Source organism: Camellia sinensis, chromosome 3 (genome assembly GCF_055761805.1).
Source record: "Camellia sinensis isolate YWXY chromosome 3, ASM5576180v1, whole genome shotgun sequence".
NCBI lineage: Eukaryota > Viridiplantae > Streptophyta > Magnoliopsida > Ericales > Theaceae > Camellia > Camellia sinensis.
In genome coordinates this window covers 15,128,703-15,150,180 of record NC_138963.1, presented here as the reverse complement: position 1 = coordinate 15,150,180, position 21,478 = coordinate 15,128,703, and the positions used below count along the sequence as shown (strand labels likewise).

General features: G+C 34.0%; 1 protein-coding gene across 1 annotated transcript; it reads left to right on the top strand.

Moving 5' to 3' along the window:
- The first annotated feature begins 1,626 nt into the window (after window positions 1-1,626).
- Window positions 1,627-7,497, top strand: LOC114278918 (laccase-7-like). Its single transcript, XM_028221073.2, has 6 exons — window positions 1,627-1,853; window positions 1,944-2,095; window positions 3,028-3,272; window positions 5,704-5,832; window positions 5,968-6,924; window positions 7,151-7,497. Exons 1-6 carry the CDS (start codon window positions 1,758-1,760, stop codon window positions 7,279-7,281), a joined length of 1,710 nt encoding a protein of 569 aa, XP_028076874.1. The 5' UTR covers window positions 1,627-1,757; the 3' UTR covers window positions 7,282-7,497.
- Window positions 7,498-21,478: the final 13,981 nt, after the last annotated feature.

The following is a 21,478-nucleotide window of genomic DNA, read 5'->3' as shown; positions in this document are numbered from 1 at the left end:
TAAAATGGAAAAAATGGATTAGAATTTTTGGGCCTATGTTCGTTGCAAAAAAATTGCACGCTTAGTGATGTACCAATTGATCAAAATGGTGCTTGAGTTGCTTTCGTTCGTGGCGTGGTCTTGTGAGTTGAATCCTAAATTAAGCTTAAATCGGCTTCTTTTTTTTTTTTTAGTGACTTTTTTAAGTAAAAAAAAAAAAAGAGGTCGTTAGGATGGCATGGGCCTTGTGTAAATAATGTTGTGAGCTGATTGCCCTTTGAACCCATAAAAGAGGTCCTTAGAATATTCCGGTCCAGCTCAGTATATTTCCAACATAAACCCGGCCCAACCTTTCAATATAGACTCTTCTTTCGTTCTTTTTTGGGTCAAGGATTTGTATTTGCACTACAAAAAAAATTAAAGTTTTAGATACCAAAATTTAGGAATAAAATTATTTTTTAAGAATCAAATATTTTTGTTACGAAAAGTGTCGTTATTATATTTTTAGCAACAAAAATTAGATATTAGTGATGAATTATTATCATTTTAAGACCAAATTTTTTATCTCAAAAAATAAAACATTTTGAAACCAAATTATTTTATCCCTAAAAGTCTATTTATTAATGACATTTTCAAAATTTTGTCGCTAAAGGCCTTGTTTTGGACTTTTCGGGACGACCTTTAATGACTATCTTTAAGACAATAAAAATTTGTCCCAATGTCTTTTGCAACAAAATTTTTATTTTTAAAGATCAAAACATTTAGTTTCTAAAATTCTTATTTGTTGTAATGTTGGACCAAAACAATTAACGATAGATTAGTAAAGTGAAAAAATAAAAAAAAGAAATATAAGTTAATTTTCTTCACTTTTTTCTTCTATTTCTTTTTCTTTGACAAATTTTCTCTCAAATTTTTAAACCAGCACAACTTTTAAAAATAGCAAATATTTTTACTCCATTCACTTAACTTGGACCATTTAAAGCATTATCTTTGCTCCAATCTCTCTCATTACACTGCTAGAAATGAGGCTCTTAGAAGTGTTTAAAATAATTTAGTCCCTATAATTCTAGTTACAATATTATTCTTTCATTTTGCATTTGGTGTCTAAACAGGTCCAATTGATAACAATCATAAAAATTAATTACATTAATGGTCCTTATACAGTACCAAACACTTTAAAATACTTTTCATTTAGTTAATTAAATAAGTCTTAGACAATAGTTTTCAAATTGAAATAAGGTTGCTTGAAAAAACAGTTAAACATGTGTTTAAACTACCCCTCAAAATTACACCAACTACATCCCATACGTCAAGTCCTATGATGAGAACGTAATTACATTTGGACTTTAAAGCCATTGATGTTGCAATCAAAATTTACCTAATTGGATCAAATTGCTTCTATATTTTGCTTGAACCACCAAAAGTTCTATGATGACTTTTTTGTTCCATTTATTTATTTATTTATTTTGATGGCTAACTCTAGCTGTTAGACAACTGTGTTTTGATTAATATATTCAGACCCTAAGTCAAATTACTTGTCAAAACATTTAGGTTCTTATTCTCATGCAATCGTGCGAAAGGCGAGAATTTGTTTATATATATAAGACCTTATGCAAAGGAATTGCATAACAAACACAAAACAATAGACTGCTTTATAAAACATTAAAAATAAAAAAAACCCCACATTCTAAGGAGAAACTACAGCACTTCTCATATAAAAAGAGAGAGAGCTTATTCTCATCTTTGTCTCTTTTGTCTCTTCATCTATTGCTTTGGCAATGGCAATGGCTCGCCCTTTGTTCTTGCTAGCTTGTGTTTTTGCTTTTCTAGCTTCTTCATTCTCCTCTGCTGCAGTTGTGGAGCATACTTTTTATGTAATCTATCCCGTCTTACATATTTGCATGTTTTTTCAAACTTGTAATGTTAAATTTGGTTACATATTGATTTTGTTTACGTTGTTTCAGGTGCAAAACTTGACTGTTCAACTACTGTGTCACCACCAAGTCATTACTGCAGTAAATGGAAGCCTTCCCGGCCCAATAATACAAGTTCACGAGGGTGACACGCTCATTGTTCATGTTTTTAACAAGTCTCCCTACAATCTTACCATTCACTGGTAATATAGCTTTTTACAAATTAGACAAAGTGTGATAGTATTTTGTTATTTTATCGTGATAGTATTTTGTTATTTTATCGCGAGTATGATAGTTAATGAAACTTTACACCAAATAATTTATATCTAGATCTTTTTCATTATCACCCACCCCTTTGAAGATGTACCTTGACTTCTCATTTATTGGATGCTATTTTCTCTGACAATTTTGTCCAAGTCTATTATAACATTATTTTTCTAGTCCCAACAACATTGACAACTTGAACATATATTATTTTATCAAAGTTAATTGTAATATTATATGTTTATTACTAGGGCTAGAAACAAGCCGAACCGAGTTTTTGAGTGTTCAAACTTGTTTATTAAGAATTAGTCAAACTCGAGTTCAAGTCGAGCTTAAAAAACCGACTATGAGCTTGGCTCATCAAATATTTAATAAACTTGAGCTCGCTTGATTGCATAAACGAGCCCGAGTTCGAGCTGAAGTTCAAGCTTGAAATAAAGAAGAAAAAAAAACTTAAATTAATTTACTTATTAAGATAAAAAAATATAAAATTATGAGCAAAATATGCAAGAATACTTATATTAAAATAAATTGCATCAATCAAATATGTAAATTTATACAAATACTAAACATAAATAGAAAAATAAATTAGATTATTGAAATTTTTTTGAAATATTTAATTTAATTATTTTTATGGTCACAAGCCTTATCAAGCTGAACTAAGCTTATGTCTACTCAAATTTGGCTCGATTAACAAATGAGCATAAAAATCGAGCTCGAGTTCGTTCAATTAGTAAATGAGCCAAGCTCGAGCTGTTTGTTTGCATCCCTAATTATTAGCAAGTGCATGGGTTTGTGTTATTATTACCGTAATTATTATTACAACTATCGTTATCGATGCTTAAAATAGTGTCCTCATATATGTATGCAGGCATGGGATTTTCCAGCTACTTAGTGGTTGGGCAGATGGACCTGAATATGCAACTCAATGTCCGATACTTCCTGGAAATAGCTACACTTATCGATTCACCATCACTGGCCAAGAAGGAACACTTTGGTGGCATGCACACGTCCGGTGGCTCCGTGCAACTGTTCACGGAGCATTAATCATCCGCCCAAGAGTTGGTCATTCGTATCCATTCCCAAATCCGCAAAAAGAATTTCCAATTCTTTTAGGTACATACCAACCCCTTTGTTGACTCTACTTGAAATTTTCTCATGCTTCATTGTTGATAATATAATATAAATAATAAAATTCTCTCTCTAACAACTTAAATTTTTAAATATACTGGTAGTCAACAATTTAATATATTATTAGAGCAAACAATAGAACATAGATTCAAAGCTTATCATTTACCTGATAATTAAAATACTTGAATGTGTCTAGCCAGTTTATGGAGGAGAATTTGGCCACACATAAAGGTGCGTATTGAGAATATAATATTGAGAGGAAATATCATTTTACCCCCCCCAAACTTTTACTTGTTTTTCAATTTGACCCTCATACTTCGATTAATATCAATTTTACACTCAAACTTTAGAAATGTTGATCAATATGGCTCCTACCGTCACATTCTGTCTATAATTGAGGAATGTGCTGATGTAGTATCAAAATTCATTTGAAATTTCATTTTACCCCCAAACAAACCTTAAAATTCAATTTTCCCTCCAAACAATACCTTAAAAATTAATTCTCCCCCCCTCCCAATATCAACACATTCCATCCAATTGTAAATGGCATGTGACGGCAAGGCCAAATTGATCAAAATTTTAAAAGTTTGAGTGTAAAATTGATATTAATCAAAGTCTGGGGGTTAAATTGAGAATTGGGTGAAAGTTTGGGAGACGAAATGATATTTTCTCTAATATTAACAATAAAGTTGTCTCTGCTCATACCTCATCATCGATGTCATAAATAAAATATTTACACAGGTTTTACCCTCTAATAGATAATATAATTTACATTATGAAGCTGCCCCTATTCGAACCTTACTGTCTACTTGATAATTAAAATGCTTGCACCTATTTGGTCTGCTAATGAAGGAGAACCTCGTCTACTTGGTAATTGTAATACATTCACATGTTTGGCTTGTTAATGAAGGAAAACCCAATCATACATGGAGGGACATGTTGAGAATATAATATAAATAATAAAATTACAGTAGTGTTGAATTCACACAATTTCTTCCTCCTCTAAAAAAAAAAAAAAAAACCCTTGAATGAGCTGACAAGATAGAATGTATGCAGGGAGAGTTATGAGAGAATATTCAAGTGTGGGTCAACTTTTCAAATTTACTTGCTACGTCATTCGGGGAGATTTGAGAGAGAAATTGTGTAGAAAAATCATTTTTTATTTTTTTTTCTCTCTCTATGTTTAAATTTTTAAATAGGAAAATGACATAAAAGTTTACTTTTTAGATGCACTTTCTAAACTCAATGATGTATTAAGAAGATGATTGGCGGATAATTACAGAATATTTAATTATCAACTAATCCATTTCTTGATACAGTACTGGGTTTAGAAAGTAAATTTAACTTTTATACCTGAATAACAATGCTCTTTTAAAGAATACCCAAAAAAAATGTTCTTTTAAATAAGTTAAATAATTAATAATTTAATATTCATAATTAATAGATTCATGACTATAGTTGACAATTTAACAGGTAACATGACCAAAGGTGGCCAATATAATGAGAATGAAAATTCCATTATCTAGTTTTTTAAGAAAACAAATAAGATGCTTTTTAATTTTAAAAATTCTTAATAGTAATGGACAGTTGGACCATAGCTAGTCATTAGAATTTAAAAATATTTTTCTAATCCTCTAAAAGTCAATCCAACCAAATATTAACTACAAAAGCTTTATTCGTATCTCAAAATTACATATTTTATATATATTAGTATTTTATTCTTTTCTTTTGTACTACAAATCTTGTTTGCTTTATTCCCCTTTCTGAAAATTTATTAGTTTTTTTTTCTTTTCATTGAATTTTTTAATATTTTAAGAAAAAATTTTAGTTTTTAGATATACCTAATATAAATATACTTACAAATTATAATATTTGCAAAAAAAAAAAATTTACAAATTTCACTAAATATCAAAAATATCAACAAAAATACAAAAACTCAATATATTTTCATATTCTTGTGTATTTATTAATTTTTTAAAATAATTTTTTATAAATATTTTATTTTTTAAGTGCATCTAGGTTTGATGTATCTAAAAAGTAAAAGATTTAGTTAAAATATTTTTAAAAATTCACTAAAAATAAGTAGAATTTTTACTAATGAATGTAAAATATGTAATCTTGAGGTTCGAAACTTTTGGAATTAATATTTGGCTGGTTTGACTTCTAGAAGATTAAGGAAAACACATCTGTTGGTACTTGGTTTCTTTTTGATGTTTTAAGAGCTGTGTACTCTTCTCTTTACATTAAAGAAAGAAAGAAAAAACACATTTGTAATCTATAGAAGACTAGAAAAAAATATATTTGACATAGATTCACATCTCAAATGAGAAACACCAATTGTTAGTTATATTGATTTTAATGTGGCTAGATTATTCAAGAGCTAACACTAGTCCTATCCATTAAATTGTGATTGCAGGAGAGTGGTGGAATGCTAATGTTATTGACGTTGAGAACCAAGGACTTGCAAGTGGTGGTGCGCCCAACATTTCCGATGCTTTCACCATAAACGGCCGGCCTGGCAATCAATATCCATGCTCTTCAAATAGTGAGTAATAAGTAAAAACACTTCATGCTCCAACTGTGCATGTTGAATTTCTAAGTTAGTTGGCTATATGTCAAGTCTCAGTTTTTACTTAACCAATCCCTAACTTTTAACATATGGTGATTTTTCCATTATTAGGAACATACAAGATCGAGGTGGTAAAAGGGAAAACATATCTCTTGCGCGTCATCAACGCTGCACTCAATAACCAGCTCTTTTTCAAGATAGCAAACCACAACATGACAATTGTTGCCGTTGATGCTAGTTATACTGTACCAATAGTCACTGACGTCGTTGTTATTGCACCTGGCCAAACCACCGACGTTCTCTTTACCGCTGACCAACCACCAGCCTCTTACTACATGGCGGCACATGCCTATGCTAGCGCAGCAGGTGTACCATTTGATAGTACAACCACCACCGGGATCATCATCTATGAGAATGCCACTCCATCAACTCCACAAATGCCAGTTCTACCGGCTTTCAATGACACACCAACGGCCCACAAGTTTTCTAGCAATCTAACTGGGCTTGTGAATGGGCCTCACTGGACCCCAGTCCCACTCCAAATCGATGAACAGATGTTTGTGACAGTAGGCTTGGGCTTGGTAGCATGTGGAGGGACTGCGAATGCCACTTGTGCAGGCCCATTACGGCAACGATTAGGTGCAAGCATGAACAATGCATCCTTTCAATTCCCGACCAAGTTATCGATGTTGCAAGCCTTCTTCAGCAATGTTGATGGGATCTACACTACTGACTTTCCAAGTCAACCACCATTGGTGTTTGACTATACAAATTCCAATAACAACTTCAACACGTCCATCATAATGACAACAAAGTCAACCAAAGTGAAAAAAGTCAAGTTCAATTCGACTATTCAGATTGTGATGCAGAACACAGCCTTGGTTGGTATAGAGAACCACCCTATTCACTTGCATGGATTCAACTTCTATGTGCTGGCTCAAGGGTTTGGAAACTATGACCCAATAAACGATCCCCAAAAGTTCAACCTCATCAATCCGCAAATACGTAACACTATTGGTGTGCCAGTCGGAGGTTGGGCTGTCATCAGATTTCAGGCAAACAATCCAGGTAAATTATGTTCTATCATGATTCTATCATCTTAATATGGTAGCTTAATTACAACCAATTTTCCTTTTTAACACACTTTTCAGGTCAGGACGCTCAATATTTTTCACAAAATTTGTGGATACAATTTTAACAATATTCATGTAGATATTTAATTTTATATATATAATGTACATGTATATTGTATAATCAACTAATTTATGTTTTTTGGAAACTTTGGTGGATATAGGTGTATGGTTGATGCATTGTCACTTGGATGTGCACTTGCCATGGGGACTGGCGACAGCATTTGTTGTTGAGAATGGTCCAACACCATCAACTACATTACCTCCACCTCCTCCAGATCTACCCCAATGTTAAGAGTTGTTCTACGATGTTTTCTAATACTTTGTTTTTGTTTTTATTTCTATGATTGCTTTCATTTTCACTATATTTTTTATTTTCATGCTTTTGTCCATTACAACAAATTTCTAATAAAGGTAGCCAAGGATTTATTCTTTCAACTTTGTATTAAGTTTGTATTCATTGGATTGAAATAATATTATGAGTATTTAAAATCTTCATAGTTCTTAACAAGTGAAGTTACTCGATAACCTCTTCAAACCAAAAAGGAAAAAAGAAAACAAATTTTGATTTAATTTTTTTATATTTTAAGAACTAGTTCCAAATGAGGCCTTAATGTCTTTTTCTAGTTTTGGCATCTAATTGAGATACCTTGATATATAAGTGAACAATTATCCATCCAATAGTGAGCTACTTTCTCCATTACACAAGAAATATTAGTGATGAATTATTTTTCTTTTGGGACCAAATTTTTTGTCTCAAGAAATAAAACATTTTGAAACCAAATTATTTTGTCCTTAAAAGTCTATTTATTAGTGACATTTTCAAAATTTTGTCGCTAAAAGTCTTATTTTGGACTTTTCAGGACAACCTTTTAGCGATTATTTTTATGACGATAAAAATTAGCCCTTAAATGTCTTTTGCAACAGAATTTTCATTTTTAGAGATGAAAATATTTAGTCTCTAAAATTCTTTTGTTGTAGTGTTGGACCAAAAAAATTAACGACAGATTAGTAAAGTGAAAAAATAAAATAAAGAAATAGAAGTTAATTTTCTTCACTTTTTTCTTCTATTTCTTTTTCTTTGACAAATTTTCTCTCAAATTTTTAAACCAACACAACTTTTAAAAATAGCAAATATTTTTACTCCATTCGCTTAACTTGGACCATTTAAAGAATTATCTTTGCTCCAATCTCTCTCTCATTACGCTACTAGAAATGAGGCTTTTAGTACCAAATGTCGAAGATGCGGCCGTTGCTGGATCTTTATGGCATTTTAAAAGCTTCATTATATTAGCATAGAACACCGCTAAATGTGTTATATAACGGTAACATGACATCACGCCAGTATTTAACAACGTTTTTAAAATGTCGTGATGGCTTTTTTCTATTTTAAAAATATAACACTGTAGTGCCATTTGAAAAACGCCGTTATAGCTTCAATTTTATTTTTTATTTTTTAATTTTTTGAAATTGTGCTAATTCTGAGATGCATAAGCCCTCAAAAACACTTTGGCAAGTACAGTAGCAAAAGGAAAACAGGCCTTCAACTACAAACACAAATACAAATACAAAAACAAAAAAAAAAAAAAAATCAAATGTATTTGTTTCAAGAGAACATACATAAATATGGTGCCAAGTAAATTCTGGTTGTGACACAGCTCAATATATCTCATAGCTATTCAAGAAGAACAAACAAAATCTCATGCCAATGTATTACACAATAATCGATACTGTTTTTATGGAGAACCATCAGCTTTCGATCCAGTAGGACGCATTAGTTTCCATAAAAAAAATTAGGACAACAATTTCTCAAATATCACTTGTTCCATTAAAAACAAACATAATTTCATGTTAAGAATCTATAAAAGCACAAAAATAAGGGTGCATAATATTGAATTCTATCTCTCTTTGTTCTTGAAGTTCGTCAGGCCATATCTCTATCAAGTTATCCATTTTGCATTGACAGACAACTTCTCAAGGGACGTCAATTTAACTTGTAAAGTTGATTTCACAGGGTTAAAAGCATGATTAAACACCCCAAACTTTATTTCCATTTAATTTTTAAATTAATTTACTTCAAAGTTAAATCATTAAACTTCAATATTTCTTTAAAAAAAAATTGAATATTCAAATTTAACTATACATTACTTAAAGTTTCTAATTTCAAGGTGTTATAAGAAACAAGATAATAATCATAGGAAACAAGATGCGCATAACTATACAAGGCTTGGCATTATAAAGGAATAAGATTTAAGTACAAAATGGAATGGAATGAAAAAAAAATCCCAGAAAACCAATACTTGCTACATGTAAAAGATGCTCATGTACAAAATTTCCCAATGCACATGTATGATAGTTTTGACATGCACATAAACTTTTTAAATTAACATTGAAGATAACATCTCATAATCTTTTAAAAATTCAACACCAAATCACATCATATCTTAATAGATTTAGAAAGTTGAGAAATTAAAAACTAGCAATGTAGACTGCTGCCTATGTAATGGGTTTGAGGGTGCAACAATTGGATCAACAGGCACACCTGCAACTTGCAATTGAGATTCCAAAAACTCAATTCATGACTGAAAATCTGTGCGTATAGCCTGAATTTGTTTCTACCTTACGTCATGCATCTCTGACTCAAACTGCATTTGATACCGTTGAAGTTGCTCTTGAACTTGTTCCTAAACTTGAGTTTGGAAAATACGATTCTGCTATTGTGATCGCCTATATCCACCTCCAAAAACATCAGTGGAGGACGGTCCCAATCCAAATTTCGGAACATGACCAGGTCTCTCTGGGCACATAACTTGTGTGAAGATTTGCCCATGTAATGCTGCAAGGTCAGTTGAAGATCCCTCCATGTAATCCGTTAACTTATTCATTTGAGGCTGCAGGTTTGAATTCAATAATTAGCCTCCAATATATATATAAATCATATTAAAAGTCTAGAAATAAAGTACTATCACATACTATAACCTTACTAACTGAATCACTATTTGACATCCCATCTTTTATGCGTGCGACCATCCATGCCTGTGGTCAACTAGCAGGAACCCCATTGTTCTTTTTCGTCTCTTGTAAATAAAAGACAACCAAAATCTTAAGATAAATAAGAGTTGATCAAACATGGGAGAAAAAACAAAAAGGTAAATGTATTCATAGTTCATTATAAGAGAATTGCCTATAAATATATGAATAGCTAGCAACATCATTTTATATAGATATATGATGTCCAACATTATTCACAAAATCTCTAATAGACTTTATTTATAGAAGTGCCAACATGAAGTTAGGCCCAAACTTGTCAATGAGTTGGGTATGGGTATGTAATTTCCGTAGCACAAATTTATCATTAAAACATATCTCATGAGATATACAACAAGTTGAACAAAAACTTCCACAAAGTTATGTACTAAGCATGCTTGAACATTGTCTACAACAAAGGTAAACATAAAGCAAAAGCTTATTTAAACAGTTAACAAGTCAAGAATTATAATAAAAATAAAAATAAAAAATAACCAAAGGAATTTAAACATCCAAGGAACATCACTCCCTAATTAATGGGATTTATTTTCGGGAGCCAAATTGGAATTAAATAGTGCAATTAGTGGAGAAGTTTCCCTACAAAAAAAGAATTAAAAAAAAAAAAACCCAAAATGAGCTGAAAGTAGAAACACAAAAGAAAAAGAAGATTGAGAGGGTTAAACTTCATCTACATCATCATGTCCCAATCAATAAGATTTGATTAAATAAACTAACCGTGGTTGTTAGGCCCTTAAGTCTTGTCAATTCCACGAACAAACTTGTGTAATCGAGTTGTAATTTCTGTGCTGTTTTGTGTTGCTCGCTCGAGCGAAGAAGGCCTCGCTCGAGCGAAGGACTGCGTCTGGCTGCAAACCTGAAAGAGGTCATTGTGCGCTCGAGCGAAGCATTGGAGGCTCGAGCGAAGAACTGCATCTGCGTTCAAACCTGAAAGAGTTTATTCCTCGCTCGAGCGAAGACTTTATGGCTCGAGCGAAGGTACTTATGGAAGTCACGCGAGATAAGCTTCTCGCTCGAGCGAGATAAGCTTCGCTCGAGCGAGCTTCCGAATCCGGAATTTTATAAGTAGTTGGTTTCTCCAAACTTTAGGATTACTTTTTAGATCTACTTTGAGATTTTCTGAGGTCTTCTTGTAGAGAGATTTTGGTGAGTTTTCCTTGATGTCTTGAGAAGAGTTCTTCACTCATGATCTAAAATACATACATCAAGGAGTTGGTTTCTTTAAATTCAAGAGAGAGTTCTCTTCGGTGGATTCCGAAGATTCTAACGTATAGTTTCAAAAGGTGTTTGATTCTATATGTGAGTGAGGTTGTGGAATCAACTTCAAGATTGATCAGTTCCGAGACGAAGTCGTGAAAAAGAGTTACAGAAGATTCGAAGACAGATTGACTAAGTTGGGTAATCTTTGTATGATATCTTTGTAATCTTTTTACTTCAGTAATGGATTGATTTGTGGCGTTTCGCCCGTGGTTTTTTAATTATAGTTGGAGGTGTCCAATTGTGGTTTTTTCCACGTTAAAATCGTTTGTGTCGATTTATTATTTAATCTGAAAAACAAACAATCTAAATCACTTTCGTAAGTGCTTGTTGATTTAGATTGTGTGTTTTGGATTTTTGGGATTTGGAATATTTTAATCTTGATCTAATCACGAATCACTTAGATTTTCATACCAATTGAAAAATCTAGAAATCCCCTAGATGTTGATTTGTGATTATGTATCAATTTTAAGCAGAATATAACAATCCCAATCAAACAATCAAGACAAAGAGACACAACTATTTAACGTGGAAAAAACCACAATTGGACACCTCCAACTATGATCAAAAAATCATGGGCAACAGCCACAAGACAATCCACTAAGAAGAATTAAAGGAATTACACAGGTATACTCTCAATTACCTAGCGAATCCACAACGCCTAATTGAACCAACCTTTATGTGCCTCTTCCAACCCCATCTTCACCACGGAATTGTCTTTCTGATGAGCCACTCTGGATTCCACCAAAGCTTCAGGCTCGAATTCTTCAGAATCCACAACTGAAGAACAACTCTCTCTTTTGTGTATAACAAGCAAACCTTTGATGTACTCTCTTTAAATCATGAGTTGAAGACTCAATAAAAGCATCAAAGAAAACAAACAAAATATCTCCAGATATAAACCTTAAGATCCAAAAAATAAGATCTGGAGAACTTTAATCAATACCTTAGTTTTGGGAGAAAACCAAGTATTTATAGAGAACCAAAAGTAATCCTAGATTGGGAAGAAAACAAACTCCTTGAGAAATCCGGATTCTGAGGCTCGCTCGAGCGAAGCTTTTCTGGCTCGAGCGAGCAGTGTATTTTTCATGATTTCTACTAGTGCCTTGGCTCGAGCGACGGATCCTTGGCTCGAGCGAGGAATACACTCTTTCAGGTTTTTGTATGGACGCAATCCTTGGCTCGAGCGCGCATTCCTTGGCTCGAGCGAGCAAGCCCTAGCTCGAGCGAGAATTCCTTGGCTCGAGCGAGCAACGACGGACATGCAATTTTGAATGCAATTTTGCATTTTGCTTCAGCCGCGAGCTGACCCCCGTAATAATCAGCGAAGTGGCAATCTTGAAAGCATTAACATCACAAACTTCTCTGCATGGTTCGATTCGGGTTTGGATTCGCATCTAATAAACTCATAGCCTCACTGAAATAAAAGTGCGAAAATAAATACATCTGAAAGGAGTTTTGTCAAACGGGGTTGCCAAGAATAAAAACCTAAAGGAGTTTTGCTTTTTCTTAAAAATTTGGTGGGCTTCATAAGTCTGCAAATTTCCAACCAATTGATCGAGCTTGAGGGTATCAACATTCTGAGCCTCCTCAATGGCTGTCACCTTTGGTTGGAACCTCTCGGGAAGGGACCTCAAAATTTTTCCAACAACTTTTGCTTCCGGGATTTTTTCACCGAGAGTGAAACAGGAATTCACGATATCACTGAGTTTTGCATAAAATTCATCGAATGTCTCATCGTCACACATAAAAAGGGTTTCAAAGGCGGACGTGAGACGTTGAAGTTTTGCCCTTTTAACAGAGGTAGTACCTTCGTGAATCATTTCAAGAATATCCCACGGCTCTTTTGCTATTTCACACGTGCAAATTCGACGGAATTCTTCAGGTGTGACAGAGCAGAAGAGGGAGTTGAGAGCTTTGCTGTTCCAACTCGAATTCTGGTAATCGGTTGTGTCCCATTTATCAAGGGGTTTAGGAATATCAATCCCATCCATGGTGATTGTAGGTTCACTCCACCCAAAGATTACGGAGTGCCAAACTTTCTCATCGATGGATTTTAAAAATGCTCTCATACGAGCTTTCCAATAAGAATAGTTTGTACCGTCAAGTAATGGGGGTCTATGAGTCGAGTTACCTTCACGAATAGAATCCATGATACTAATCACACAAAATCACACTCCTATAGTTTTGAAAAAAACAAAGAGTGACCTGCTCTAATACCAATTGAAAATCTAAGTGATTCGTGATTAGATCAAGATTAAAATATTCCAAATCCCAAAAATCCAAAACACACAATCTAAATCAACAAGCACTTACGAAAGTGATTTAGATTGTTTGTTTTTCAGATTAAATAATAAATCGACACAAACGATTTTAACGTGGAAAAAATCACAATTGGACACCTCCAACTATGATTAAAAAAACCACGGGCGAAACGCCACAAATCAATCCACTACTGAAGTAAAAAGATTACAAAGATATCATACAAAGATTACCCAACTTAGTCAATCTGTCTTCAAATCTTCTGTAACTCTTTTTCACGACTTCGTCTCGGAACTGATCAATCTTGAAGTTGATTCCACAACCTCACTCACATATAGAATCAAACACCTTTTGAAACTATACGCTAGAATCTTCGGAATCCACCGAAGAGAACTCTCTCTTGAATTTAAAGAAACCAACTCCTTGATGTATGTATTTTAGATCATGAGTGAAGAACTCTTCTCAAGACATCAAGGAAAACTCACCAAAATCTCTCTACAAGAAGACCTCAGAAAATCTCAAAGTAGATCTAAAAAGTAATCCTAAAGTTTGGAGAAACCAACTACTTATAAAATTCCGGATTCGGAAGCTCGCTCGAGCGAAGCTTATCTCGCTCGAGCGAGAAGCTTATCTCGCGTGACTTCCATAAGTACCTTCGCTCGAGCCATAAAGTCTTCGCTCAAGCGAGGAATAAACTCTTTCAGGTTTGAACGCAGATGCAGTTCTTCGCTCGAGCCTCCAATGCTTCGCTCGAGCGCACAATGACCTCTTTCAGGTTTGCAGCCAGACGCAGTCCTTCGCTCGAGCAAGGCCTTCTTCGCTCGAGCGAGCAACACAAAACAGCACAGAAATTACAACTCAATTACACAAGTTTGTTCGTGGAATTGACAAGACTTAGGGGCCTAACAGTGGTTTTAAATAAACTAACCGTGCCAGCTGAGTTATCCACAAAAGAACAACAATATGGCCAAGACAATATCAGTTTAACCATAAAAAGCTCGGCAAACTTTGAGTCTTGATTTCACTCAACTCAAAACAAAGTCATATATTGGTAAAAAATTTTTAATTGATGTGAGAATAATTATACCTCCAGTCGAACTTGAGAAAGGCTTTCGGCTTGGTCTATGATGTAATGTCTTCTTCTTCCAGATTTTTCTATTCTTCTTGCTTGATTTCTGTCAAATATGAAATTTATTTAAGATGTTATAAAAAATTATCATATATAAATATTTTTTCACATAAATAAAATTATACCGATGCACTCTGAGTGCCCTAATAGTAGACCAAAGCCCGCCATTGATCCTCATGTACTCTATCTGGTCAATAAGCCAACCTTTTTGCATCATTCTTGAAGGGTTTGTATCCTATTTTTTTCACTTGACTTTTCCAATCTCTCTATTTCTTCCCAAATGAAGCCATTATTGTTCTCTTAATGGATTCATCTGCATCCGTATGAACCTGCATTACAATTATACACACTTGCAATATGCAATGTCAACTATACTTGTAATATGCATTTCATATGGAATACAATTGTAACTAACACTGCACCTTTTCAACTTATTTCATATTAAATATCCATATATACCTTTATCTCTCTCCATATGTTATCTTTGTTTTGTTTTGGAACATAATGCCAAGTCGTAAAAGTGAGTGGTGCAAGCCTTTCATCTCATGCCAAAACATCCAATGTGAAGCAAAGGATGTGTATCCTTCAACTACTTGAGTCAACTCATTTGAAACAGCTTTTAAAATGCCATCTTCACTAGTACCCCTTTGACCATGCACATATGTGAGATCCCCTGTCTGCTTTTGTGTGGCTTAACTTGAGCTAGGACCTACAAAACCTAACCAAATCATGTAAGTCAATTTTTTGAGGTCATGGATCAAGAATTTTATATGACAACAGAGTGTATTTTCAGTTCCAAGTTTTGTAATCATTTTAATGACTTAAAAAGTCAATCAATCGAGGAATTAGTCTTCAAAGAGAACCAAAAACAAAATTAGTCATTTGCAGTCCAAATATCTTTCAAAACCAGACAACATACATACAACAAGCCTTGGTGATAACCTGTTAGGTTAACCAAACCACTGAAAATTTGATTAAGATTTGTTTGCAAAGAGAAATGAAGTAGAGTGACAGATCTATGGGAAAAAGTAACATGCAGTAGGAGAGGGTTGATCTAAATCTCAGAAGATCTCCTAAATAAAGCTAGATAACAATATCATAGCAACTAAACATGGCAACACAGATGAACAGTACAGAGTATCCCTGGTTTCCACCACATTTCTTTCTTTTTGCTTTCCTCATAACCAAAAAGACTAAAAATAAATTTAAGAAAATCCACTGCCACTTGACTTAATTACTGCCCTGGGTTTCTGTAAATTGTTAACTACTAAACACAGCAAATCAAAGCGTAATCATCATTCAGGTACAAAAATAATAATAATAATTTTTGATAATAAGGAAACTTGACTTCATTACGGCCCTGTGCTCTAATTTGTGTTCCATCCTCTGTGCTCCTAGACTTTTTGATAATAATAATAATAATACATGTACAAAAATACCTGCGAAACTAAAAGAAAGACCATGGGGCTACAACTGATGTAGCACTAAATAATTTCATTTAGCTAGCTCCTAAACACAGCAAATCAAAGCGTAATCATCATCCAACTGCAAGTGTACCCTCTTGATTTATCAAAATAAAAAATATTTTTGAAAATAAAACCAGTAACCACCACATGTCCCCGAGTACCCAACAGGTTATCAAATATATAAATAAGTAAAATTATTCATCATTATAGTTCATTTTATTTTGCCAAACTAGTTTTTCATTTTTCTGATTTTTTTTTTTTTTTTTGCACAAAAGAGATTTTTGAAACTAAACATAAAAACTGCTGGGACCGAACTCCAAAATAAAGTGAAATGTGGATACAAATCAAAGTTGACAAAGCAAAAACAATGAGAAAAAAAAGAAAGAAAGAAAGAAAGAAAGATTAGTTATAGAGTTATTTTAGCAAGGATTATTTGCATCATATTGCACCAGAGGAAAGCATCAAAAAAGAAAAAAAAAACATCAAGAGTGATATAGAACAATAAGCAAACAAGCAAATATTTTTGTGATCCTTAAAAGCATATGAATTAAATTACCCACAAATGCACCATCTAAATACTCTTTATGAAAGTACTGTCAAGAAGTAGCAAAAAAAAGGCAACCGTCTAATTACTCTTTACACAACAAGTATTGTAAAACAGAAACAAATACTTTCATTTTTTATACCAAATTTTATCATACACACATTTGGGTATTGAAATAATGTCTTCATCTTGTGTATGATACTAAAGTGAAAAGCAAGTCCACCATCACTATTGGTGCTGGTGTTGATGATGGTGGTGGATCGTACTGGTGGCATAGGAGTCATGACAAGTTTAGCGATGCCGGCCTTAAAGATAGGCTACAACTATTATGGGCATGATGCAAAGTCGTTGCTGTGACTGTGATGACTTGGACACTGAGTTTAGTACACTACAAATTTACGCAATAGTTTAATAAGACACAATTGAACACACAATTACATATAACACACCTAAAACGGAAAATATGTAATTAATTAAGATCATTATCCTTAGAATTCCCAGCAATTCTTATTAATATCTCGTGGTGACATTTTTGATACCTCAACATCGTCAAACATTCCATGACAAACTGTGATATCAGACAAGATGGACATATTAGGAGATTATGGGCGCCCGTAACACACATACAAAATAAATTGTATTGCATTGCAAAATTGTATTGATCACTGTGAAGACTGATACTTTAAGCAATATGAACAACATTATTGATGTTTTGTAATGAGTTCATTAAGTTGTTCACATTTTTAGAATTTTTTCATATTTTTTTTATAATTCTTTAGCATTTTGTATGACATAGCTTTACGTATTGCCAATACTGCAATGTAAGCAAATCAAATTTGAGGTTCCCTCATTAGCAACCAATCCTATGACTTTGAACCACAATTGTGGGATTTGAGGTAGAGAATTTCCATCAATAGGAGAGGCCATCATACAATGGTCCATGAGTCTAGCTGTGATGTGTGGTAGGTTATTCATGCAATCAGACATATCAGTTAGCTGTAATGTGTCAAGAAGCGCATTGAAGTAAATAAATACTTTATAAAACAAAAAAAGTTTGGGACTTAGTTGCCAGCAGGTGTGTAAACACCCTACTGTCAAAAAACAAAACGCTATTGCTAAAACAATTCAATAGAAGAAGAAGAAATAAAAATAATGCTTCTAGTTGTAAAGAGGCCAAATTTTAGTCTTCAAGATAGAAAAATCAAACATTATATTGAAAAATCAGAAAATATTAATCTAGATCACGTCAGAGAATCAAGAAAAAAAAATAAGGAATTCAAATTCAAAATGTACAACAATGGATTAATCTAGCTCACAAAATCAAAGGCTATATTAGACCAAACTACTCCATGATTGACGCTTCAGAATAAGGAAACAAAGTGAATATATATGAGAATCTTAAAATTCTACTATCCTTTGCTATAACCACACATTGTGCTTTTAATTATCCAAACTCAATTTTTTAAAAAATAACCATGCGTTATGATAGATAGGACTATAGATCTAACCTAAAAACACCATAAGAAAATATCAAGCAACCCCAAAGTTTATACGTACCAGTTGAAACAAAGCCATGTGATGTACTACCGCTACGTGATATGGAAGGAAGACTGCCTAGTAGATGCCATGATGTCGATGGATCGGGTATGACTCTCATCTTGAGTGTGGCCTTAGTCTCATCTGAACAAGAACTGCTAGAGCTTGATTGCTTAATTTCACTAGAAGAATGGTCAGAGCTAGAACTCATAGATAATATCTACAAAGAAACTACAAACATAAGAGCAAGGACATGCTAATCTATAAAGAAACTGCATTCAAAACAGAATAAGAGTACATGAAAGGTAAAAATGGCCATTTAAAGAAAGCTACAAAGGTATAAAAGCAAAGATTTTATTAACATAAATATCCATACAGAAAACACAAATGTAAAAGTGAATATGCAACCAATTACAATATCATATCATTTCTTCGTTATCTTCAAATTGCTCTGTCAATGTTTAAAGAGGTCCAATAATTTCATCAACAGTTGTTCTATCAATACCTTGCCTAACCCAATTTATGTCCTCACAAGTGAAGGAAGCTACATCTAACTCTTGATCACCAAATCCTTCCATTTCGTTGTGATGTAGTCCTTCATCAATAGTTGGTTGTTCTCTACAAGCTTCATATAAGTCTCTAGGTTTCAACTTGAGTATAACATTCCAATTTTCTTCAACAGAATCATTAACATAAAGGACTTGCTGTGCTTGAGATGCTAGGATGAATGGCTCATCACTGTCTTGTTTCTTCGTATATAATAAGTGATTGAAATTAACAAGTGTAAAACCAAAATCATTTTGTTATCAATCCAGTTGCACATGAATAATAGGTATCTATGGTTGTATGAGTAATATAATTCAATAATATATGTCATATATCCATAGTACGCTACATCACCTTCCACTGGATTAATGTCTTTAGCATTTGCATAGCTAAAAGTCTTTGCCTTTATCATAACCCCATTATTCTGAGTTTTTCTTCTCAAATCACGACTTCTAGTATGATACCTAATATCATTAATTATATACTCATTAAATCTGATGGCCTTTTGGCTGGGTCCCAAAGCCATAATTTTAATCTCATCTGACAACGCTACATTTTTAGTAGCTAACAGCTCTGTAACCTATTTTTAAAAGAAAGTGATCAATATTAAACATCAATTAACAACTTCAAAAATATAGAAACACATGCACTTACATGAGAATTGAACCATTTAGGAAACTCATTATTGTGACGACGATCCACATCATAATCTCTAAGACAACGATGTGACCGCTTAATAAATTTACGATGTTCCCTACACAATTAAACTATTTGTAAAATGCAAGATAATTATGGTTGGTATAAATACATTCACAATGAGACAAAGGTTGCGCATATCTTACTCTCGATATGGGACAACCGCAACAATGTTAAATAATACATATCGATGAGCCTATACCCATGTTGTGTTATCAAGCACAAACCCTTTTCTTTTTCCTAAAGCCCGCCCATTAATATCTCAAGATTGTCGCTTACATCATAATTCCTTAACAGTCAATGCAATTTCGACTCGACATCATGCAAGCACCTTGAGCAAAATGTCATACATTCTTCGACTAAGTATTCTTGTGCAATTGAACCTTTAGGATGACTTCGATTATGCATGTATGATTTAAGTGTCATAAGACACCTATAAAGAAAAAAATGCATACATGACTTCCAAGTATAAACAAGCAAATATCTACAAAATTGTCACGACCCAAACCCGGCCCTATGGGTTTAGCACCGTAACTGGCCAGTAATCCGAGATTACCAAAGGCCTACTGAACAGTAATACAGTAAAACAGAGTACAGGGCCTGGCGGAAGCCAAAACAGTAGATAAACAATGCCCAATGAGCTGTGACAGTTTGTATGCAAAAAGACTTTTCATACATATATACATAATCAGTACAGAACAGTATGCACAATTCGTACAATCATTCAGACTAGGGACTCAATCCCTTACATAACAGTACAGTAAACATTCAGTCTATACAGTACACAAAATAGTACGACAGTACAGAAGGGGGAATGTAAAACACCCCTAAGCCTTAACATGATAGGCTCGGAACCTCGCAGTGAGGCACATAGGCTGGCTTGACAAAACTGGAGTAACCCTGACGCTCCTAGCCGCGGTCTAGTGCCTGTACACTTACATATATATATGAGCAGTGAGCTAAAGCCCAGTGAATAACATAAAGCGTAAAGAGGTTTAAGAATGAATGTCCTTACAGTATGAAAACAGTTTATTTAAACAGTATTTTAGTCATTCAGTCAGTACAGTCATATGTGGCACACCCATTAGCATAACAGTACAGTAAACAATAGGTTTTAAAAGACCGAACAGTAATGATGGCCATCAGTCAGTGAACAGTAGTGGTTCCAACAAGGGAACCGACAGAGATCTCTGTAACAGTAAGAGTAAACAGTAGGTGCTAAGGATACCACAGTACAATTCAGAATATAGGACATACATTCATTCAATTAACAGTAGTCAGTTCAGAATGCAGTACAGTTCAGTTGTTCAGAAAATAGTCATCTGTGAACATATCTTTACACAATCGTTACTCACAGAGTTCTGGGCTACAGTAAAGCTAGAGCGCGTCCCCAGTCGCCAACCCTACACAGTTAACAGATTGAACACACACTAAGCTATACAATTGGGAAAGATAATAATTTAACCCCTAAATGCCTCGGTGTGTTCTACATCTATATCCTCAACAAGACGCCTTAAACTAGGCCTAAGAATGCCTAGGATGGAATGAGGCTGCAAAGATGTGATCAGAAAACAGTTTCAGAATTTTCAGAAAAACAGAGTCCCGCTCGAGCTCAGGTTTCCCCGCTCGAGCGGACATGCAACAAAGGTACACACTCAAGCGTCAACTTTCCCGCTCGAGTGTACTGTAAAAGTACTGGATGTGTGAAATCTCCGCTCGACGGACGCTCGATCGTGAGACACATGCCTCCGCTCGAGCGCCCAATACTCCGCTCGAACGGACTGTAAAACAGTGCGCAGAAATACTAGATGCTCGGATTCCACGCTCGAGCGCCACTTTCCACGCTCGAGCGGGAGTGCAAAATCTGGGAATTCCAGATTGCACCTCTAAGCCAAAAACCAAGTTTTGATGCATTAAATTCAGTCCTCTTGGGCTCACTCCTGGAAAACATTTGCAAATGCATAGTATAACATAATTCAAAACTCAATTTGAGAAACCAAAGCCCAAGGGT